This window comes from Salmo salar, chromosome ssa12 (genome assembly GCF_905237065.1).
Source record: "Salmo salar chromosome ssa12, Ssal_v3.1, whole genome shotgun sequence".
In the NCBI taxonomy this organism is placed as follows: domain Eukaryota; kingdom Metazoa; phylum Chordata; class Actinopteri; order Salmoniformes; family Salmonidae; genus Salmo; species Salmo salar.
The window spans coordinates 41291702-41317284 of record NC_059453.1 but is presented as its reverse complement, the minus strand read 5'-3'; the positions used below and the strand labels follow the sequence as shown (position 1 = coordinate 41317284).

The window sequence follows — 25583 nt, the reverse complement described above, 5'->3', positions numbered from 1 at the left end:
AACATGGTAATTACTTCAATGACCATAATCCATTGCACATTTTTTCCCTGGCTCCAACAGAGACGAAGAGGGAAAATGAAAGGTTTCACTGTTGCCAAAATCTGTCCAAAATAAGCCCAATGTGTTTCTATTGGCTTATTTTGGGCCTAAACTTGTCACCTTCCTTCCCGCCTTTAGGACAACGACTCCCTTTGTTAGAGCGGAGACATCAGCTTCTCGTCATTATATACAGATCTCTGGACGTATACACTTTTACGCCTGCTATGTTAGGTTAGATACACACAGACCTATGGGAGAGGAATGCACACAACACAATGAAGAGAGGAACAGAGACCCTTCATTAAACCCCCCTAGAGTTGATTGACATGGGGTTTGTGAAAGCGGAGGATCTGGACAAGAAAATCGTCACAATTGTCTGTCCAACCCGAACTGTGTGAGCTATGAACTATAATACTGTATGTCACTGATATTGAAAGGGTAGACTCTCACGAACACGACAGTGTCAGTTGTTTACAAATACAATATCCACAAGCTTTACGGCAGTCGTCTGAACTCTCGTGGACATTCTCATTTCGATGAGGTCTTCTCACAAAACCAACTGTCCAGACTGCACCATTGGACCTACAAACTGTCACCAATATCTCTCACAAACAGGAACATGTCGGTTGTTCTGCTCTACGACAACGCAAGCTTCAGTGGAGTCGTCTGTAAGTAACCCAGTACCAGGCTGAAAAAATTGCAAAAAGTGACCAAACATGGGTCTACATTTTACAAAAATGTCTCTCAGAACCTTGTTCCTTATTATCATACTTTCGGTTTTGCCATTCATGAGTTTGTAGTAAAGGCCCCCTTTTTTTATACCTCAAAATCCAATGGTTAAATTATACATGCCTTTTCTATTTTGAAGAACTAGTTAAATGATTTCGTCAGACAGCTCTGCAGCGTAGTTAGGCAGGCTAGCTAAATAGGATGACTAAAGACAGTACAGTATGGGGCGCACACAGATAACATTAGATGGGCTGGCTGACTGCTACTGCCTGAGCAGAGATGAGATGATGACTTTAAGGAATGAAAAATAACAAAGTCATCAAATAAAAACGAAGTAATATACACAACTTCAATGTTATATTATTTCATCGTAACCCCTTTTTTCTATTAATGTGGACTTGACAGAGACAATGGAATGTTCACCATTTGTGGCTTTGGAATTTCGCTAATCGCTCAAAACTACTTTTCAACAGTATTGCAGAGAATTGTGGAAATTGAAAGATTTTTCTCTTGGGGCTTAATGCGTTTTTTTTTTCTTTAAAAACATTAGACTAAATGTATTATAAAGTAGAGGTTTATTGTAGTAACAAATCACAGAATACACCAGCACATTGCAGTTTTGTGATGGTATATGCTCACATATATACAGACAACCTTCATGTGCAATCAGTGGTTGAGTGCCAGACCAACACCAGCTAGGCCCAATCCTTCTCTCCATTTGGACAGGGGCACATTTTGACCTAGTCGGTGTGTTTGTGCGCGTTTGGAAGAGCTGGTTCTCCTCCACTTGAAATCAGTGTTGACTTTGGCAGTTTAGACTGAGATGATGGCTGAAGTGGAGGGAGAGTACTATTTGTACAGCCAGTTCATTTGATATTTAACTTAACCAATTAATATTTCAAGCCAACCCCCCGATGTTAATTATGCATGTAGTTTAGAAGATTTGTTTGCTTATGTCACCCGCTAATTTGTGAGTGGCCACCTCTGATCACTATGGCTGGGCCAATAAGAGTCCCTGCCAAATTCTAACCATCTTATTATCATGCATATATCCATATATATCCATATATAAAACTCAGTTTTTCACAATTCCTGGCATTTAATCCTTGTAAAAAATTCCTTGTCTTTGGTCAGTTAGGATCACCACTTTATTTTAAGAATGTGAAATGTCAGAGTAATAGTAAAGAGAATGATTTACTTTAGCTTTTATTTCTTTCATCACATTCCCAGAGGGTCAGAAGTTTACATACACTCAATTAGTATTTGGTAGCATTGCCTTTAAAATGTTTAACTTGGATCAAATGTTTCAGGTAGCTTTCCACAAGCTTCCCAAAATAAGTTGGGTGAATTTTGGCCCATTCCTCCTGACAGAGCTGGTGTAACTGAGTCAGGTTTGTAGGCCTCCTTGCTCGCACAAGCTTTTTAAGTTCTGCCCACACATTTTCTATAGGATTGAGGTCAGGGCTTTGTTATGGCCACTCCAATACCTTGACTTTGTTGTCCTTAAGCCATTTTGCCATAACTTTGGAAGTATGCTTGGGGTCATTGTCCATTTGGAAGACCCATTTGCGACCAAGCTTTAACTTCCTGACTGATGTCTTGAGATGTTGTTTCAATATATCCATATAATTTTCCTGCCTCATGATGCCATCTATTTTGTGAAGTGCACCAGTCCCTCCTGCAGCAAAGCACCACCACAACATGATGCTGCCACCCCCGTGCTTCACGGTTGGGATGGTGTTCTTTGGCTGGCAAGCCTCCCCCTTTTTCCTCCAAGCATAACGATGGTCATTATGGCCAAACAGTTCTATTTTTGTTTCATCAGACCAGAGGACATTTCTCAAAAAAGTACGATCTTTGTCCCCATGTGCAGTTGCAAACCGTAGTCTGGCATTTTTATGGCGGTTTTGGAGCAGTGGCTTCTTCCTTGCTGAGCGGCCTTTCAGGTTATGTCGATATAGGACTCGTTTTACCGTGGATATAGATACTTTTGTACCTGTTTCCTCCAGCATCTTCACAAGGTCCTTTGCTTTTGTTCTGGGATTGATTTGCACCTTTCGCACCAAAGTACATTAATCTCTAGGAGACAGAACGCGTCTCCTTCCTGAGCGGTATGACAGCTGCGTGTCCCATGCTGTTTATACTTGTGTACTATTGTTTGTACAGATGAACGTGGTACCTTCAGGTGTTTGGAAATTGCTCCCAAGGTTGAACCAGGCTTCTACAATTTGTTTTTGAGGTCTTGGCTGGTTTCTTTTAGTTTTCCCATAATGTCAAGCAAAGAGGCACTGAGTTTGAAGGTAGGCCTTGATAGACATCCACAGGTACACCTCCAATTGACTGAAATTATGTCAATTAGCCAATCAGAAGCTTCTGAAGCCTTGACATCATTTTCTGGAGTTTTCCAAGCTGTTTAAAAGCGTTGTCAACTTAGTGTATGTAAACTTCTGACCCACTGGAATTGTGATACAGTGAATTAATTATAAGTGAAATAATCAGTCTGTAAACAATTGTTGGAAAAATGACTTGCACAAAGTAGATGTCCTAACCGACTTGCCAAAACTATAGTTTGTTAACAAGAAATGTGTGGAGTGGTTGAAAAATGAGTTTTAATGACTCCAACCTAAGTGTATGTAAACTTCCGACTTCAACTGTATCAACATATAAGGGCAGGTGTAATATTCATTATTCAGCTGATTCATCCCAGTGAAAGCTTTAGGGTCAATGCAATCATTCTAATCATCTGAACTCCTCTGCATGCATTTCCAGTTGATATAGACTATTTAGCCTTTAGTTGTAATATCTATACTTCATCTCTAGACATACGTTATATGTTGGTATAACAAAACGTCTTAATAAATAATCTGTACCAGCTGTTGACATGATCAAATCCACCACTGTTGTCCACCCTTTTTTCTAATACTAGTCTCACACCCTTCTCTTATCTTCTTCCTCTTTTGGCCTGCGCACGCTAGAGAGATACACACATGGAGAACTCTGAGTGTGGGGTATTGTATGTTTATTTTTAGCTACGCATCTTGAGAATGTGCCTCACCATTTTTGTCGGGACTCATCTGTGATCAGATATGTCATTCATGTCCAACACATGCACGAAAATTCACGAGGCCATTACTTTTTGATACTCAGACCGTCACTGTCGATTGCACCATTTTGGATTTCTAGCTTTTGTCTGCATCACTGTGATTGTACAAAATGCCACTCTCAATGTCAGTCTTAATGTCAGTCTTATTCGTTGACTTATTATTGATATTTTTTACCTAGCCTCCTATGCATTGTCAGTTGAGTATTAGATACATTATCTGCAATGATCTATAGTGAATTTTATGTCTTGCATTATAACTTTTCATTCTTTTCATTCTTACACCTTTCAGTAAGGGTTTTCATTCATATTTTGTTGTTTGCGTTGCACCCCCCTGGCGCAACAATGAACTGGCCTTGCAGCTACTATTTTTACTCTTTACCTGCACTTACCCACCAAGAGGAAGGCTTAACTCTGCTCCACTTTCTATGTCAAATTAGTAATTACCGTTCACTAATAATGCCACAACCTATTTGGAGTGGTGCACTAATTCGGATTCATTAAGCGTTCCCAACAATAGCACATTTGTTTGGTGAGTGGGTTGTATTCATTACTCTAAACTATGCCTCTCATTTACACACACATTTATTCACCTACCTATAGGCATGAGTCTGTGTCTTTCTGGTTCAACCAGAAGCTTGTTATAGTGAGTCTGTCCTATTATAATCTAAAGCTATGAATTGAATCATGACAAACAAGCAGATGAGCCACTTAACTTTTGGAGATATATTTGCAACGGTTGCCAAATTAGATTAAACCTGCTATCAATTGAACTAGTAGTGACATAAATCACTACGTAGAATGGCAGGAAATTAGTTTTCAACGGTAAATATTTCAAGCTTTTGGTATTTATTTTTTTATTATTATTTTGCTTTTAGTGTGGCGTATTCATGCATCTCAAACTAAACTCAGCAAAAAAGAAACGTCCTCACACTGTCAACTGTGTTTATTTTCAGCAGACTTATATTTGTATGAACATAAGATTCAACAACTGAGAAATAAACTGAACAAGTTCCACAGACATATGACTAACAGAAATGGAATAATGTGTCCCTGAACAAAGGGGGGTTCAAAATCAAAAGTAACAGTCAGTATCTGGTGTGGCCACCAGCTGCATTAAGTACTGCAGTGCATCTCCTCCTCATGGACTGCACCAGATTTGCCAGTTCTTGCTGTGAGATGTTACCCCACTCTTCCACCAAGGCACCTGCAAGTTCCCAGACATTTCTGGGTGGAATGGCCCTAGCCATCACCCTCCGATCCAACAGGTCCCAGATGTGCTCAATGGGATTGAGATCCGGGCTCTTTGCTGGCCATGGCAGAACACTGACATTCCTGTCTTGCAGGAAATCACGCACAGAATGAGCAGTATGGCTGGTGGCATTGTCATGCTGGAGGGTCATGTCAGGATGAGCCTGCAGGAAGGGTACCACATGAGGGAGGAGGATGTCTTCCCTGTAACGCACAGCGTTGAGATTGCCTGCAATGAAAACAAGCTCAGTCCGATGATGCTGTGACGCACCGCCCCAGACCACAACGGACTCTCCACCTTCAAATTGATCCCGCTCCAGAGTACAGGCCTTGGTGTAACGCTCATTCCTTCGACGATAAACGCAAATCCGACCATCACCCCTGGTGAGACAAAACCGTGACTTGTCATTGAAGAGCACTTTTTGCCAGTCCTGTCTGGTCCAGCGACAGTGGGTTTGTCCCCATAGTCGACGTTGTTGCTGGTGATGTCTGGTGAGGACCTGCCTTACAACAGGCCTACAAGCCCTCAGTCCAGCCTCTCTCAGCCTATTGCGGACAGTATGAGCACTGATGGAGGGATTGTGCGTTCCTGGTGTAACTCGGGCAGTTGTTGTTGCCATCCTGTCAGGTGTGATGTTCAGATGTACCGATCCTGTGCAGGTGTTGTTACACGTGGTCTGCCACTGCAAGGACAATCAGCTCTCCGTCCTGTCTCCCTGTAGCACTGTCTTAGGCATCTCACAGTACGGACATTGCAATTTATTGCCCTGGCCACATCTGCAGTCCTCATGTCTCCTTGCAGCATGCCTAAGACAGGTTCACACAGATGAGCAGGGACCCTGGGTATCTTTCTTTTGGTGTTTTTCAGAATCAGTATAAAGACCTCTTTAGTGTCCTAAGTTTTCATAACTGTGACCTTAATTGCCTACCGTCTGTAAGCTGTTAGTGTCTTAACGACCGTTCCACAGGTGCATGTTCATTAATTGTTAATGGTTCATTGAACAAGTATGGGAAACAGTGTTTAAACCCTTTACAATGAAGATCTGTGAAGTTATTTGGATTTTTACGAATTCTTTGAATGACAGGGTCCTGAAAAAGGGATATTTCTTTTTTTGCTGAGTTTATAACCTAAATGCATTTTTACCTTGAACTTGGCCCAATTCCAACTGCCCACCCTGACATACTGTACCAAGCTAGAACGGGCCCTGCGTCTCAACCAATAGCCAATGTAGGCTAAATATCCCAAGCAGGGCTACAGCAACTTCCAGATCGGGTCCTCGGCAGAACGGTGTCACCGTAACCAAGTGGTCACATATCGTTTTAGGTTCCACTGTGCAAGAGGGGGTCCATGGAGTTTAATGAACATCAAGGCAGACACATGGTGAAGTGAAATGTTTTTTCAACGTTCTGATTGGCCAAGGTGGTCAAGCTTCTGACGGGCCTCTGCTGTAGCCTATAGTTCTTTATCATTCTCGCCACCACCAGAGAGAAGACAGGGAAGAAACCACCATTTACCTTCCTCTAGGCTGCTATACATATTTATTTAGTTTGTCATTTTATTGTTTTTGATGGAATTTTAGTGGTAGTTAAATTAAATGTATTTAGAATTCTACCATTGTTTTACCAGATCAGTGTATTCTCAAATTGAAAAACGTTAGACTGCTGCTCCTCCGAGCTCCGGCAGCACTAAACCCCTTGTAATATTTCTCCGTAAACAAAATGTATCTTAAAATATCCTCACCCACACCGACTCATCTCCAAAACAATCAACTTCAGCCTCGCTTCCTCAGCAGATCCCATCGCCCTACCAATACTCATTTTTTCCAATTTCAAATTCTCACATTCAATACCACTTTAGTCCAGACAATATACCTTTCAGAACATTAAGACGTTGTAACCAAATACAATTAGTAATTTATTGTTGCCCGGGTGCAAACGTAGGCTGTTAACATTGCAGATGAATGCTCTGCAAGGCCATTCAGTCATGGGCTTAGGGCGATCACATTTAAAATGCCGGACAAAGGGATGATTTTGCAAGACATTCGCAGGACAATTTAGCCCCTCCCCAACCACAGAAATACCACTGCACCAAACAAGCTAATTGAAGCATGCCTATAGGCTACTACAATGTGTTTTGCCTCGCACAAAATTTGGTGACGCAGAAATGACAGACCACGTGTGGCTGTTTTTATGAAAATCTGGGAATATTTGGCCAAGGAAACATTTCAGGAAATGTAAAATAGTTAAGAAAGCCATATTGAGAGAAGTAGCAGCACATATTTTGAATAAGCAACTAGTGCACATGGGAGAGCCTCACAGGTTTGACAAAATCACCTTATATGGCTCTTTTCTTACATTTTTAGCTCATCTTTTCTTGTAAATTATTAACTGTCCTCCAAGTTTAGCTGGAATTCGCGTTCATGTCATGTCGGAAACTCAAACTCTGAAATGTCCGACTTGCTAACCTAGGCGGAAGGTTCGGATCCCAAGTTTCCCATTTGGGAGGTACCAGAATCAACCAATAGGAAGCGCTACGCAAATTTCCGTTCATTTTAACTCGGCGGTCCCGAATTTCCGACATGATGTAAATGCATCATTAAACCAAAAGGATTTGACAAATGTGTTTGACCATATGACATTGGCCTACATCTAGTCTTGCGCTGCGCAGAATATCAGATCTCAACAACAATTGGAGAAGGGTTTAACATCACTAGTACCATATCTTTATGATATACACTGAGTGTACTAAACATCAAGAACACCTGAATAATATTGAGGTGCACACCACTTTAAGGGGTGGACCATTCTTGATACACACAGGAAACTGTTGAGCATGAATAACCCAGCAGCGTTGCAGTTGTTGACACAAACCGGTGCGACTGGCAACTACTACCATAACCCGTTCAAAGGCATTTCAATCTTTTGTCTTGCCCATTTACCCTCTGAATGGCACACATACACAATCCATGTCTCAATTGTCTCAAGGCTTAAAATCATTCTTTAACCGGTCTCCTCCCTTGCAGCTACACTATTTTGAAGTGAATTTAACAAGTGACATCAATAAGGGATCATAGCGTTCACCTGGTCAGTCTGTCATGGAAAAAACAGGTGTTCATAATGTTTTGTACACTCGGTGTATATATCGTGACTGCAAACGAGACAGGTTAGAATGTCTGACTGAAATACGGGACAAATCTAACTTTTTTTTGTAAATTAGATGTTTTAATTTGTTGATGAAATGTGGGACGTGATTGGTTGCGGGACAAAGGGCCAAAATGTAGGACTGTCTGACACAATCCAGACAGACAATCCAGACAATCTGCCAGGTCGCAATTGTAAATGAGAACTTGTTCTCAACTTGCCTACCTGGTTAAATAAAGGTGAAATAAAAAAAATAAAATCCGGGACATGTAGTCACCCAACATGGGCGGAGTGAGTTAAGTGTCCATTCAGTCACTGCATGTTTGCATGTGTGCGTGGTATAGTGAAATGTTTACAATTCATGTGGATGCGTAGCGTGTGCGCGAGTGTGTATGTGCGTCCGATATGTTTATACAGCAATGGTATTTATGTGTCATGTTTACATAGTGTAACCTTTAAAGTTGTTCAGTGCCTTCAGAAAGTATTGCTACCCCTTGACTTATTCCACATTTTGTGTTACAGCCTGAATTCAAAATGGATTAAATATGTTTTCTCATCCATCTACACACAACACCCCATAATGACAAAGTGAAAAGTGTTTTTAGACTTTTTTTGCAAATACAGAAATATCTCATTTACATAAGTATTCACACCCCTGAGTCAATACTTTGTAGAAGCACCCTTGGTGAAATGTACAACGCCTTTGGTGGAATGTACAGTTGAAGTCTGAAGTTTACATACACCTTAGCCAAGTACATTTAAACTCAGTTTTTCACAATTCCTGACATTGAATCATAGTAAAAATTCCCACACACACACACACACACACACACACACACACACACACACACACACACACACACACACACACACACACACACACACACACACACACCACAAAGACAAAGGATCATGTTCATAGCATTACATACATAGACACTTGAAACAAACCTTAGCAAAATTTACATTAAAAGACAGAGGTTGGTTGCTCCTAGATGCTAACGCATTTATGCAGTTCTTCCACTTGTTCCAGTGAGTGGGTACTCCATGACCTTGTGTTTATCCACAGATGCCTATTACTCTGGGGCCATTAACCAGCCCATGTTTTGGGGAAGCATCCAAAATGGCACCCTATTCCCTATATAGTGAATTACATTTGACCAAAGCTCTATTGGCCCTGCACTATATAGGGAATGGGTTTCCATTTGAGACTCAGCCTGGGATGAGGTCGCCTTGTCTTTTTACATATTTAAAAAAAAAAAAAAACGAATGACACACTGCATTAACATACAGTTGAAGTCGGAAGTTTACATACACCTTAGCCAAGTACATTTAAACTCAGTTTTTCCACAATTCCTGACATTTAATCCTAGTAAAAATTCCCTGTCTTAGGTCAGTTAGGATCACCACTTTATTTTAAGAATGTGGAATGTCACAATAATAGTAGAGAGAATTATTTATTTCAGCTTTTATTTCTTTCATCACATTCCCAGTAGGTCAGAAGTTTACATACACTCAATTCGTATTTGGTAGCATTGCCTTTAAATTGTTTAACTTGGGTCAAACATTTTGGGTAGCCTTCCACAAGCTTCCCACACTAAGTTGGGTGAATTTAATTTTGTCCCATTGCTCCTGACAGAGCTGATGTAACTAGGTCAGGTTTGTAGGCCTCCTTGCTCACACTTGCTTTTTCAGTTCTGCCCAGAAAATTTCTATAGGATTGAGGTCAGGGCTTTGTGATGGCCACTCCAATACCTTGACTTTGTTGTCCTTAAACCATTTTGCCACAACTTTGGAAGTATGCTTGGGGTCATTGTCCATTTGGATGACCCATTTGCGACCAAGCTTTAACTCCCTGACTGATGTCTTGAGATGTTGCTTCAATATATCCACATAATTGTGCTCCCTCATGATGCCATCTATTTTGTGAAGTCCACCAGTCCCTCCTGCAGCAAAGCACCCCCACAACATGATGCTGCCACCCCCGTGCTTCACGGTTGGGATGGTGTTCTTTGGCTTGCAAGCCTCCCCCTTTTTCATCCAAACATAACGATGGTCATTATGGCCAAACAGTTATATTTTTGTTTCATCAGACCAGAGGACATTTCTCCAAAAAGTATGATCTTTGTCCCCATGTGCAGTTGCAAACCGTAGTCTGGCATTTTTATGGCGGTTTTGGAGCAGTGGCTTCTTCCTTGCTGAGCGGCCTTTCAGGTTATGTCGATATAGGACTTGTTTTACTGTGGATATAGATACTTTTGTACTTGTTTCCAACAGCATCTTCACAAGGTCCATTGCTGCTTCCGGGATTGATTTGTACTTTTCGCACCAAGGCTGCGTGGTCCCATGGTGTTTATACTTGCGTACTATTGTTTGTACAGATGAACGTGGTACCTTCAGGCATTTGAAAATTGCTCCCAAGGATGAACCAGACTTGTGGAGGTCTACAATTTTGTTCTGAGGTCTTGGCTGATTTCTTTTGATTTTCCCATGATGTCAAGCAAAGAGGCACTGAGTTTGAAGGTAGGCCTTGAAATACATCCACAGGTACACCTCCAATTGACTGAAATGATGTCAATTAGCCAATCAGAAGCTTCTCAAGCCATGACATCATTTTCTGGAATTTTCCAAGCTGTTTAAAGGCACAGTCAACTTAGTGTATGTAAACTTCTGACTCACTGGAATTATGATACAGTGCATTATAAGTGAAATACTCTGTCTGTAAACAATTGTTGGAAAAATTACTTGTGTCATGCACAAAGTAGATGTCCTATCCGACTTGCCAAAACTGTAGTTTGTTATGGTGGTTGAAAAACGAGTTTTAATGACTCCAACCTAAGTGGATGTAAACTTCTGACTTCAACTGTAAATCTTCTCCAGAGTCTAAGGTTGTTTGCAGTCTGAAGCAAGTTCTCAGATTTACTTTCCAACAGGACCAAGACCTGAATGCTCTTACTCTCAAATGTATATTATCATTTTCACAATTTCAGTGTTGTTTCCAGCTCCATAGAGTGAACACAGAAAATTTTTTAGGTTTTTGACTGCCCTGACCCTTTTTTTGTTGCATGAACATATAGTACTAGTCAGCAATTTGGACACCTACTCATTCAAGGATTTTTCTTTATTTTTAATATTTTCTACATTGTAGAATAATAGTGAAGACATAAAAAAATGAAATAACACATGGAATCATGTAGTAACCAAAAAAGTGTTAAATGATTAAAAATAAAATGTAGATTCAAAGTAGCCACACTTTGCCTTGATGACAGCTTTGCACACTCTTGGCATACTCTCAACCAGCTTAATAAGGAATGCTTTTCCAACAGTCTTGAAGGAGTTCACACATATACTGAGCACTTGTTGGCTGCTTTTCCTCCACTCTGCGGTCCAACTCATCCCAAACCATCTCAATTTGGTTGAGGTTGAGTGATTGTGGAGGCCAGGTTCTGATGCAGCACTCCATCACTTTCCCTCTTGGTCAAATAGCCCTTACACAGCCTGGAGGTGTGTTGGGTCATTGTCCTGTTGAAAAACAAATGGTAGTCCCACTAAGCGCAAACCACAAACTACACATGTGGAGATCATCCGTTCACCTACTCTGCATCTCAGAAAGACACTGCGGTTGGAACCAAAATCTCAAATTTGGACAAACCAGACCAAAAGACAGATTTTCATCGGTCTAATGTCCGTTGCTCGTGTTTCTTTGCCCAAGCAAGCCTCTTCTTCTTATTGGTGTCCTTTAGTAGTGGTTTCTTTGCAGCAATTCGACCATGAAGGCCTGATTCACGCAGTTTCCTCTGAACAGTTGATGTTGAGATGTGTCTTTTACTTCAACTCTGAAGCATTTATTTAGGCTGCAATTTCTGAGGCTGGTAGCTCTAATGAACTTATCCTCTGCAGCAGCGTTATCTCTCGGGTCTTCCATTCATGTGGTGGGCCTCATGAGAGCCAGTTTTGTCATTGTGCTTGATGGTTTTTGCGACTGCATTTTAAGTAACTTTGAAGTAAATTCTCCGTATTGACTGACCTTCATTTCTTAACCTTTGTGTGGTGTTCATGTTTTTGTTATGCACCCAATGTTCGCGGGTCTGATGGACCCATAACATTATTGTTTTTAAAACAATACAGCCAGAACAATTTACGTAACAATAGTTAATTCTTAGATGACTTAAATCAATTACAAGCAATATAGACAGCATACATGTTAATATTTGCCACTTACCTCTGCTAGATCACATGCATCAATAAAAGTGCGATTTGTTTTTTAAAATAAAATGTATAATCAAGACATGGGTGGAATATAATTGAAACAAGGTTTTCATCACTATTGATGTTTTATGCTTTGAGCTGAACAAATTGGAAGGACAAATCTTACATACAGTATTTTATGGAAATGATAAATGAGCCCCATTGAACACAAATTAAGGCCGGGCAGATTTTGTGTGTTGCAAATGTACAGTCTTCCTGTCCTTGGGTCCACACACATCGCAGAGCTTCTTGTTGCTACCGGCTGCAATCTAGAATGATGAAAACATTTACTTCAGGAATTTTACTGACATCTCACTCACATATATAGTTACAGCAGGCCAAGGTAGGAGAGTCAGACACACACACATGCAACAACATCACTCTCACTTACTTCCGGTATTGGAGTTGTTGGTTCTGTGGGTTGGTGTGGATTGGGCACCAGCATCCTCCTGAATCCTCCTCACGATGGCTGCAGAAGCTGGGGTCCTTGGGATATGTTGCCGCCTCTGGAGTTGAGGTCTTACCAATGCCTTGCCCAGCTCCTTGAGAAAGAGCCGTCTCCTCTGGAGCTTCCCTCTCTTCCAATCTGGGTTCAACGCCATCCAGACGACAAACGCGTTGTATTCCGAGATGTCCAAGATGTTGAAGAATATCGCAAGTGACCAGTGTAGGGTTGTCCTTTTGCAGCTGTAGCCATTCAACAGCTTGTCTAAATTGTCCACCCCTCCTTTTGTGGCATTGTAATCCATTATGATTTCTGTTTTTTGATGTTCCTGGCCACAGATTATCCCATCCCTATGCTGCGTACTCATGAGTATCAAATTGTTTCCTTTCTTTGGCACATAGGACACTAGGGAGCTGTTGGCTGTGAACGCAAATTTAGAGTAATTGATAGGCCTGTTCCGTGTATTCAACACCTGAGGTGGGAACTCCGGCTTGTTTTTTCGTACTTTTCCTACCATCGTCAGCTTCCTCTTGAGGAGCTCCTGTCCCAGCTTGTATGAAGTAAAAAAGCATGTGATGTTGTGGCCACGGAGTCCCTGTGTCACATCCAGGACAACCTGAATCCCTTGGTTCTTCTCAGGGGCTCCTCTATCTCGATTCCTCGTATACACTTGCAAGTCCCACGCATATGATGAAGCAGCCCAGATCTTGATTCCATTTTTTGCGGATTTAGACGGTATGCACTGCCTGAAGGGGCAGTGGCCCCTAAATGGCATAAGCTTCTCATCAACAATAATGTTGGGTCCAGGGTTGCAAGACAGGGGCAGGCGGTCCACCAACTTGTCCCACACTGACATGCTTGCAACTAACTTGTCTCTCTGTCACCGAGCTGGTCTGGTGGCTCGGTTATCGAAGCGGATAGTCCTGGAAATGTGCAAGTTTTCCAGAGACATTGTTGCACGGAAAAGTTCTCTGCCAGTTTCTGCATCCCACAGGGATTTGTTGGATTCCCCATTGGATCTGAAAACACCAGCAAGGATAAGAACCCCAAAGTATGCATGTAATTGAGTTTGGTCCACTTCCTTCCATCTCTCTCCAAAAACATTCCTTCCCTCCAAATTAGTGCAGTCCAGGATCATTTTCTGGATGGTGTCTGCGATGGACATTTCAAAAGAATACTTTATGTCCTACACATGAGTAACCGCCATCTGCATCGGCCATGGATGCATCCTTATCACATTAGCAGCCATGCGGGGTGGCTAATTTCTTGGGCAAGAAGACCATTCAATTTCACTTTTTTTTTTACATCCATATTTATCCTCCTGCGGGCTGCTGATGAGCTGGCTGCTGAAGGGCTGGGCTGAGGTTCAATCTCATCCTCTTCTTCCAACTCACTGTCAGACTCCGAGTTGACAGAGATATGATCCTCATTTGTGACTCACCACCTGGATTTGGTCTTATGTAGCACAATTTGAAATTGTGTTTTTACATTGGAGGAAAGTAGACTCAGAGCTTCAAAATGGTATATCATACACTGCATTTTTGGAACAATGGGATAGTAATTCTGCTTTGAAAGTTGATTAACTTGTAAACTCACTTTTGAGAAAATGGCCTTTACTGACAACGGCCATATTCAACGGGTGTTGTGCACTTTAGCTTAAGACGTAGCTAGGTAAACAACGTGTAACATCACACATGTAATGTTAGCTAACGAGCCAGCTGGCTAACATTAGCTAGTTAAACAACAATGAACATAGTGCCAAATCATGTCTTTACTACCCTGCATGAATCTGCTTTGAGCTAACCAACCAGTTTCAATGTTAGCTAGATAACGTTAGGCTCTAACTAGCAAAGCAGACGGCTCTGGGATACAAATAATAACGTCATACACGTAAAGTTAGCTAGGGAGCCAGCCAGCTAATGTTAACTAGCTAGCTAACAGTACACTTTAGCATGAAATTATACCACTTCCTTTCAAAATTAGAAACATGTAATATCTGAAAATGTAACTAGCTATCTTACCTGTATATATCATCTCACATGATGGACGTGTCTCCCTGTCAGGAATGCCATACCACGGTTGCCCTTAGTTTGAAGATGTAATCCGGAGACAGGTGATTTCTCCATCTCTTTAGCTATCATACTCTAATTCCACTGATTTCAAAACTCACTCTCCACTTTCTGGAGGACACTTATGCAGCTCCACTACACTATACATTTTTAAAGCCGTGTTCGACAGGATTGCCAACAGACTCCCCAACTAAAATAGACCAATCCGAACCTCTCTCGGCATGTCCAGCCTACTCATTATCTCAGCCAATCATGGCTAGTGGGAAGGTTGCTCACTTTTTTTCTGTGGCTTAATCAACAAGGCTCGTAATTTAACAATTTTATTGGTATTTACAGATGGCTTTCAAGTTTGTTATTAAGACACATGTAAGTTCACATGTTCCAGAAGGCATTTCTGCCAAAAAAATGCATTTTGATAAAAATAAAAACTTCCTGTGAAGTCGTGACTTGCGCACACGCCTAGTTTCTTGAAACGGGTCACATATTTGGAAAATTCTTAATTTTCCAAAGTGGAAGACACTCCTTCTGCACTCTCTCTGCAAAAATTATTTCTAAGGCCCTCTGAGCAGAGATTCTTTTTGCTGATTGATTGGGGTAAGGAGCCACAAATGCACAGCTATTTATTTGTTGTGTCCCTCCCCCAATTTGCTCCTGGCTGGGATATCGTGTGGGAAAATACAGAATTTTTTACAATTTATTGTTGTAACGTTGTGCAGGTTCCCGCAAGACATTGTGTAGTTTCAAACACTCCAAAGGGTAAAGAGTGCGAGAAAAGCAAGGAGACAGACAGCAGGACCAGGGTGGAGGAAGAGAGTGAAGGCACACAGCAAATCTTTTTGTTTAATTCTTCCTTGTTTTCACCTGTGCACACACACTTTTCCACACTTTTATTACCCTCAGATCCAGTGGACCCAAACACCACATATGTAATATAAATGTGTAGGGGGGTGCACAGTGTGCACTCAATGAAAAATGTTTTCTTTTGCATGTTCTTCACAGAAAATGAGCCAAGGTCAATGAGTCTCAGTTTGAAAAAATTATTCATTGTATCATTTTTGTTTTAGTTAACATTGAAAATGGATCCCACAGACCCAAACACCATCTTCTGCATACCACCCCTACCGTCTCACAACTGATTAGCTCAAACGCATCAAGAAGGAAAGAAATTCTACAATTTAACTTTTTAACAAAGCACACCTGTTAATTGAAATGCATTCCAGGTGACTATCTCATGAAGCTGGTTGAGTGAATGGCAAACGTGTGGAAAGCTGTAATCAAGGCAAAGGGTGGCTACTTAGACAAATCCAAATATATTTTAGATTTTTCCAACACTTTTTTGGTTACTAAATGATTCCAGGTGTGTTATTTTATAGTTTTGATATCTTCACTATTATTCTACAATGTAGAAAATAGTAAAAATAAATAAACCCTTCAATGAGTAGGTGTGTCCAAACTTTTGAATGGGTACTGCATATAATCACTCTCTGTAGGTGGGCAAGTGTTAAATCAATTTCATCGTAGATATTGTATTCCTACACATACACCGAATACGTTTCGTAATGAAATTCTAATCAGGTATACAGTACCAGTCAAAGGTTTGGAGACACCTACTCATTCCAGGATTTTGCTTTATTTTGACTGAATACTTTCCAAAGGCACTGCTAGCTGTGTCAGTTTGAACTATATTGAAGCGCTCTTATTAAATCACCTTGTTTTACTACTATGCCAACCAATTCAGACAGCTTTCATATTTATTTCACTTTCAAACAAGAGTTTGGGAAGAAAACACTGTTTTAATCTTCTCACTCTTGATAAAAGTGTTTCCTAATACAGTTCATCGATTTACTTCCAGAATGGTTTTGGCCTGTAATGCATTCTGCCTTCACAAATGATTACAAACCATTTTGCTCAGATTTTTCGAATAGATCGACAGGGGGGATACATTTATGTCCACCTACGCTCACAAGATAAGATAATTTTGAGGAAAAATAAAGTTCTCTGGTCCAGACAGTATCTGTATACCAGATATATCATGTGTCTCGTGTTGTGGATGAAAACATACCATTCAAAAGTATAGGGTCACTTAGAAAGGTCCTTGTTTTTGAAAGAAAACCAAATTTTTGTCTATTAAAATAACATCAAATTGATCAGAAATACAGTGTAGACATTATTAATGTTGTAAATTATTATTGTAGCTGGAAATGGATGATTTTATCTATATACATAGGCCCCTTATCAGCAACCATCATTCCTGTGTTCAAATGGCACGTTGTGTCAGAATCTTGGATTACCAAGATTATCATTTTAGAAGGCTAATTGATCATTAGAAAACCCTTTTGCAATTATGTTAGCACAGCTGAAAGTGTTGTTCAGATTAAAGAAGCAACAAAACTTGCCTTCTTTGGACTAGTTGAATATCTGGAGCATCAGCATTTGTGGGTTCGATTACAGGCTCAAAATGGCCAGAAACAAAGTATTTCCTTCTGAAACTTGTCAGTCTATTAATGTTGTGAGAAATTGCCAAGAAACTGAAGATCTCATACAACACTGTGTACTTCTCCCTTCACAGAACAGCGCAAACTGGCTCTAACCAGAATAGAAGGAATGGGAGGCCCAAGTGCACAACTTAGCAAGGAGACAAGTACATTAGAGTGTCTAGTTTGAGAAACAGACGCCTCACATGGCCTCAACTAGCAGCTTCATTAACCTCTGGGCGGGCTCATACGGGACGGACATCCAGCGGACATCCAGCGAAAAATCCTATCGCCATTACCATAACGAAATTTAATATATATATTTTTTCAAATATAGGACTATGTTATATCGTTTTATAGATACACCTCTCCTGAATCAAACCACGTTGTCCGATTTCAAAAAGGCTTTACAGCAAAAGCAAAACATTAGATTATGTTAGAGGAGTATATCGTAAAAGTAGCCACAAAGCCATTTTCCGACCAACCACATGCATCACAAATAACCAAAAAACAGCTAAATGCAGCACTAACCTTTGACAATCTTCATCAGATGACACTCCTAGGACATCATGTTACACAATACATGCATTCTTTTGTTCGATAAAGTTCATATTTATATATAAAAACAGCATTTTACATCGGCGCGTGACGTTGACTAACTATTTTCCTTCAAATGCATCCGGTGAAACAGCGCTACAATTTACTAAATTACTATTCGAAAACATGTTTAAAATGTAATATTGTCATTCTAAGATTTATAGATGAATATCTCTTGAAAGCACCTGTAATGCCAGATTTAAAAATAACTTTACTGGGTAATCACACTTTGCGATAAAAGGGGATGCGATACTCAGAAAAATAGGCTACCGTTACAGGTCAGCGCCATCTTGGAACAATTGCATATCAAATCTACTCTTGTATACTATTGTCAATAATCCCTTACCTTTGATTATCTTCATCAGAAAGCACTTCCAGGAATCCCAGGTCCACAACAAATGTATTTTAGTTCGAAAAAGTTAATCCTTTACGTCCCAATAGCTTGTTCTTGTTAGCGAGTTCGGAAGGCTGCTCCAAAAGTTCCGTCGGCCGCGGGACTTCTCTCTCAATAAAATGCATTTTTTATTTTATTTAGGTTCGTTCAAACATGTCAAACGTTGTATAACATAAATCTTTAGGGCCTTTTTCAACCAGAGCTCCAATAAGATTCAAGGGGGACGATTGCATTGTCTTTCTAAATGTTTCGAAATGGGAGGGTAGCCAGGGGCGCCGGCGTCATAATGGTGATGGCCCTCCTCATGTGACCACGTTCCACAGACTCTCATTGTGTCCGTTTTCACAGTAGAAGGCTCAAACCACTTTGTAAAGACTGGGGACATCTAGTGGAAGCAATAGGAAGTGCTCAATGAACCATTGCTCACGGTGTGATTTATAGGCAAAGTGATGAAGTTGAGTCCGCAATTCAGAATTCCACATCCTGTTACGATCGGTCTCGGAGTTTTGACTGCCATATGAGTTCTGTTATACTCACAGACACCATTCAAACAGTTTTAGAAACGTTAGGGTGTTTTCTATCCACAAGTATTAATTATATGCATATCCTAGCTTCTGAGTTTGAGTAGGAGGCCGTTTAAAATGGGCACGAATTATTTTCAAAAATCGCTGTAGCGCCCCCTATCCTAGGCGACCGTCAAGAGGTTAAATAGTACCCGCAAAACACCAGTCTCAACGTCACCAGTGAAGAGATGCTGTTTGCCTCTTTATACCTATATAGATATTCCATTAAAAATCAGCCATTTCCAGCTACAATTGTCATTTACAACATTACAATGTCTATGCTGTATTTCGGATCAATTTGATGTTATTTTAATAGACAAATGTGCTTTTCTTTCAAAAACAAAAACATTTCTAAGTGACCCCAAACATATTAACAGGACTGTCAAACAGAGGAAAGGATTGGAGGCAAATTTTCCATTGAATCAAATACTATATCTGACTGCAACACATACAGCACTGCAGCACTATTATGTTGATTATATCCTTTAAGACCTTGGATATCTACACGTCAACTGAAATCAATTCTATATTTGGTTTGATGTTGCATGAAGGTGATTTGGCCATTTAAAAATTGTTTTACAATTGCCCCATCACTTCCATTGATTTTTAGCTACCGGTGACTAAAGTTTGTGCCTGTTTAAAGAAAACTACTTTTTCGATTGAGGAACCATCTAACATCAAGTTGTAAAATCCTGAACTTCCCCTTTAAAAAAAAAATACACATCATTGTTTGTGTAGTAAGTAGCTCTATCAATTTGTATAAAAAAATACTATGCTAAACACATTGCTGCTTATTATGAACAGACTAGTGTTGTACTGAATGCTGTAGGTATTTGTCACACATTTACTCCTTTGATATATCTGATGTCAACACGTTTGGGAACTATAAACCCTTAAAAGAAACAACAGATACCATCTGCTTTTCAGTCTCATCTCTGCTTGCTAACTCCTCGCTGCATGTCATTTGTGAATATTCTACCTCTCAAAAGAACACTTCCTAGAGAAATCCAACAGAATGCATGCACACACACGCAAGCACACTCTAATTTCAACACTCAGGTTTGATTTAGTTCCTAAAGCAGTCAAAGTGTCAACAGTAGCATCGCTTTCTCTTTCCATCTCACTAAACAGAATGGCAGAACAGTATGTCATTAAAACATACCACCTTCCTCTTACTCCCACTCCTCCTCCCATCCCTACTCTCCTATTTTTGTTTTCCCAGCCACCCACTGTCTGTTCAGACAATTCCATCTCTCAAGGAGTTTCAATTTTATTGGGAGCCAGATGTGCTATTTCTTCTTTAAATGCGGGTGAATTATGTGTATTTTCTTCCTTGATGAAATGGCTGCAGGGGTTTGAGTAGCGTACTGTTGGTTTATATGTGCAACTGTATAGGAGCACCCAAATGTCCAGCCTTTACTATAGACTGGTGGACCATAGGCACATGCAGAGCTTAATGGGAAGGTTGGTTTAACTAATACTAGACTGTAGACAGACAGACCAAAAAATCCCAAGCCAGCAGCAAATCAATGTCTTTAACCCGTTCTTGACATTTTTCTCCATCAGCTCTCCTTGATGCGGGTGCTAAAGAACTAACTAATGTAATCTGTGTGTCCTTTTTTGGGTGCTCAATTTTGTCCCACTGGTCTACCTTCATGTTTCAGAAGAAATGCATATTCCTACTCTTATTACCTGTAAGTAGCATTAAGGAAAGACCCTTTCCCAATTTTGATATTTATCTTTTTTATTATCCTTGTTTCTCATGTTCTTATATTACTAAACCACTGAGCCTATTTTAATTCCCCCTCTTAGCCCTATAGATATACACTTGTTCAGTTACTGTTTATGGAACAAAATTGAATACAACAGACTCTACAACTAGAGAGTTAGTGTTAATGTTTAGATGTAGGGCCTTTTTCATGGCCAGTTCTTCAATACCACGTTTTTTTCTCAATCAGAAATGCCATGGTGGACAAAGCATCTCAGCACCTACAAAAAGAACATCTTCAGCCATGTATAATGTTTTGTATCTTGTCCTTTTGTAGGCATTTTTTGAGGGGGAGTCAATATCAAGCTGTGCGTGTATATTGTACTAAGCATCAGCCCAGGACTTAGCTTATAGCTTCAAATGGTCAAATAGTGTTTCTATGGAGACCTTTCATTTTTTTGCTTCATGCTGCAAAGAGATTGCACATCTTCTTTGCCATCTCTAACGATTATTACTGCTGCTAGTTGAAAATAGTTTCCCCATTTCTCAAAGCTTTATGTAGTTTATATCTGCATGGTGCAAAGACCACTTTCCTGTCTTTAGCGAAAATACTTAACTGCAGTAGACATATCAATGTTCAGTTCCTAACATAGTTTTAGTTTCTAAAACAGTAATCATGAAGACTTAACTGCCAGAAATCTTTAACCCTCAAAGAAATTACTACTTTACGCTTAATATATGCAATTAAATTGATGGCTATTACAATGCCGGCTATATTTCATAACAGATGAATTGTTAAATTTGCTTATTGCTGAGTGTGCAGAAGCATGGATCTGGGATGTTTCAGGCATTTAAAGGGTTTTGGAAAACACGGTTCTGCAGCTGTATGTATTTTTTCCTTGAAGCTCTTGAAATGTTGATGCATTGATGCATCCATTCCCAGCGGCCGTTGCCTGGAGCTTACTCTTGAGCAGCAGTCTTGCAGGTTGAGTAGGAGGCCCACAGGCTAGTAAAGGCCACAACACTGAGACACTCTTCTCGGACGTGTAGTTCAAACAACATTTTCCTATTCACATGATTAATATTGTTAACAATATCAATGCAGTTAAAACTTTCTCTAATTTGAGCCTTCTCTTTGGGGTCCTACAATAGTGTTTCACAGAAAAAAATATACTAGCCTCAATCTTTGCACTACTCTTAATTTTGTAAGCCAGTCTTTGCTTGAAAAACAGCCCTAAAAACGATTTGCATCACCCATTCTGAGGTTTCAGTCTTACTTTCCAATGCCATGAGAAGTTACAACACAAGAAATCTGATTACTTAATTCACACACTAACTCTTTCCAAAAGGCATTCCTTCAGACCTCTATTTATCCCTTTTGTGTGTGTGTGTGTGTGTGTGTATGTGTGTGTGTGTGTGTGTGTGTGTGTGTGTGTGTGTGTGTGTGTGTGTGTGCGTGTGTGCGTGTGCATGTGTGCATGTGTGCAAGTGACTGAGTGAGTATTGCATGTTAACCATGCTGTGAAGACCCATCCACGTCACCCATCCTGCTAAAGCGCATGCTGACTTACTCACCTCACCCACACGGCTGGCCGCTTACTCACTGTCTCTCAAAGGAGTTTTGTAATGAACATTTGCAAAACTGAGCTAGATATGTTTCCCGGTGAGCATACTTCATGTCCTGCATATGCATTATACGACGAATGTAATAGAACTGCTTTCCTGTGATAGAGTTGAATATTAGAGTTTTACATTATAATTTGTATGATGTGACGGATGTCAGAAGCAGATGAGATCTGATATTCGTGTATGACCAATGATATAACACATTTGTAATTTATTTTGTTTTATAAGGATCTTGTTTAGCCCAATGACTAATCTTCCAAGAATCCTTAAGAAATGTAAAAAAACAAAAAACATACAGAAATGAGAAAAACAACAAAAGCAAAGTAAAAGCATAAAAACACAAAGAACCACATTCCTATTACCTGTACATATTACGCCCTCCCCTCCCCTACCCACATACATAATGTGCACATATGAATTTAAGTACAACATACAGTAACGTATTGAGAGCTTGCGACTACAATAAGCTCTTAGAACCACTCTAGTCGCTCAAGACATTTTATGAATTAATCTTTTAAGACAACTATTTGGCAAGTTTTTTTGGAACCTTTTGGCAAAGAGTTCCAGGACTCCATTGCCCTGAAACTAAAAGCTCTTTTGCCCATCTCTAATTTGAGTTTTGGTGTGTTGCATGTTTCATCACAATATTGTTTTGAATGTTCGTTTTGGACTGATGCCCGACTGAGCATTCTACTCAATGCATCGTCAATGAGCGCTGATGAAGAGTTCATCACATGTGCATTAAAGTGGCTTGGAAATACAATGGCATTCAAAAGTAGGCTAACAATTAGTAGGAAACGCTTTTGTCATCATTTTGATGTCACCAGATTGACTTTAGATGCAGTATAACGCAAGCTAGCTAAGATTGAGGGGAGGCCACCGGATTTAGCTAGCTAACGTTAGAATAGCTAGCTATTTTTGACGAACTTCGCTAGCTAATAACAACATTGTCATCTATCTAAAGTAAATTTGACAACATGATAATGCTGGCAAAGTTGTTTCCTACTAAATATTTGACTACTTTAGCAATGCCATCGTATTTCCAGGCAATTTAATTTAGACGAAACAGTAGTTAGCCTCTGTCCAGAATGACTGGGCTTATCACCACTTTAGGGCACCACCGATAGAGAGCGGTTTGAGAACGTTCATAACAATGGCATGATGCAAGTGATGGAGGTGCAACCTATAAATAGCAAAGCAGTGCCATAAAGCACAATATGATATGCAGGCCATCCTCAGTGGGGTAACCTTACTTTTAATGAAGTGTTGGTTTGACATTCATTAAATATGGATTATCTTTACTCCATTGCCACTTACCAATATGCAAGGAATTTGTCATTTAAATTAGTCTATTATAGGAATATCCAATAGGCTGAACAATTGAGAGAACTCTTGTAATTAGGAGATATCGCTGACCTTTCGATGGCAGGAAAGGAAGTGAGAGGAATCTGAGCACTGGTTTGTTATGATAAAAGACAGACAGACATGATAGGGAGGCCTCCTGGCCTCTTAAGCTATACATCATTACATTATAGAAAGTTCTTTATATGATGGAAGCCTAGATTTGGGAATGGGGGTTGTGGGAGTTTGTGTAGTTAAATGCACATCACTTGTTTTAAGAAGTGCTGGGCCGAAGACAACTTACAGATGCAGTAGGGTCTGCACACATGACATGTTGCCATTGTACATAAATAATAATTAGTTCTGAATTGACATACCTGTATAAATAAAGGTAAATAATAACTCCACTACATACATTTTATTGGGCTAGTTCAATATTTAAAGATTGGATCAAAATAGTATGCTCGCCTAATAAAATGTGGTGGAGCAATCATGTTTAGAGACAACAGAAGGCTATACAGACAGTGCAGAGAGAGAGAGAGAGAAGTCAGACCCATAGCAAAGAGGACGAAATGGTGTGCTGCACACTAGAGAACAGGGCATACTGTGTTAAAGATGATATGTGGCCTTACTGCTGTCTCTCTTTTTCTCTCCCTCACTACATCACACCTTGTATTCCCTTTCTAGTTCACTCCCAATATCTCCCTCTCCCCCTATCTGTCAGCCTGTTAGAGTATATTTCTTCTTTCTGCCTCCATCATTCACTCTTTTTCTTTAATACTAGAGCCCCATGTCCTCATCTCTGCGACTCTTCCTTTTTTCTTCCACACCACTACCATTCCTCCTCTGCCCACTTTCAAAGTAAGAATAGCACTATAGCCACCAATCAATACTTGAAATTTGAAGCAGAGCTGTACAAGTACATTGTAAATTGGAGGAAAGGTCTGCCTGAAATAATGATAGCAAAATGATTACAGAAAAAATATTTCAGAGGGCGCTCTCCGTGACAGCGAAGTAAAAACACATCACATGTCCACCACTAACTCACACACTCACTTTCTTCACACACATACAAACACAGACACACAAGCACGCTCGCTCGCACATACAAACATCCAGCAATATCAGACACAGCTCCTTATTGCCACAATTTTAAGACCTGGAAACGTAATTGGAAAAAAGTGGAGGTGCCTACAGATCTGACCCTTCTGTTATTGCTTCTTGACTGAGGTTTCGCCGATGCAGCATTTCCCTCTGTCCTCAACCCCAGCTGCTGAGGAAGCAAAGGACCGCATTTGTTTGCAAATGGAAACCAAGTACTGACTATCACGCCTCCATATTCCACAAGGCCTGCCCTGTTTAAAGACGGCTCATAAATGACAGCATTTCCTTAACTAATTCAGTTGAATACGTTACCAACAAGAGCTAAAGCATCAACCTTAGTCCTTCCAACTGATTTTCAAGGAATATTTTTTTCTCGCAACGCTACAGTATAGTCATCAACAGGCCTTACACAGACCTACACCTTCACAATAACGGAAGCCTTGACTAAGTGTTCAACTTCTGAAGCCTACTGCAGTTATTAGTCAATCCCAGCACCATGGAGTCCGAAATTCTAGAGTGAGGTTGTTATAGAGGTTACATTCTGTAGTCTTACAGTGAAGTATTTGTTAGAATACCGTTCAAGCTCAAGTAAAATGGTAAGCTACTGTTGCTTTTTACGCATTCAGAACTGTCAAATGAAGTTCCTGATTTGCTTTGTTCCACATGGCAAACTTCTGACTTTGAAATCCACACGTTTCTTTATAATATCATTGAGACATCCCAAAAATATTATTGGCCAAATCTACCATCAGTC

General features: G+C 40.2%; 1 protein-coding gene across 12 annotated transcripts in view; it reads left to right on the top strand.

The window, feature by feature from the left end:
- ptprt (protein tyrosine phosphatase receptor type T) overlaps positions 1 to 25583 on the top strand; it is a 501813-nt gene that overhangs the window by 406156 nt on the left and 70074 nt on the right. For 6 of the 12 annotated variants that reach the window (XM_045691380.1, XM_045691382.1, XM_045691377.1 and 3 more), the window contains one exon: positions 3744 to 3776. The exons of 3 other annotated variants lie outside the window; for them this stretch is intronic. In XM_045691380.1, coding sequence (XP_045547336.1) covers positions 3744 to 3776 — 33 coding nt within the window. Of the gene's footprint in view, positions 1 to 3743; positions 3777 to 20714; positions 20745 to 25583 lie in introns of all 12 variants that reach the window. 3 more of the 12 variants (XM_014131665.2, XM_045691381.1, XM_045691375.1) reach the window with 1 other exon arrangement.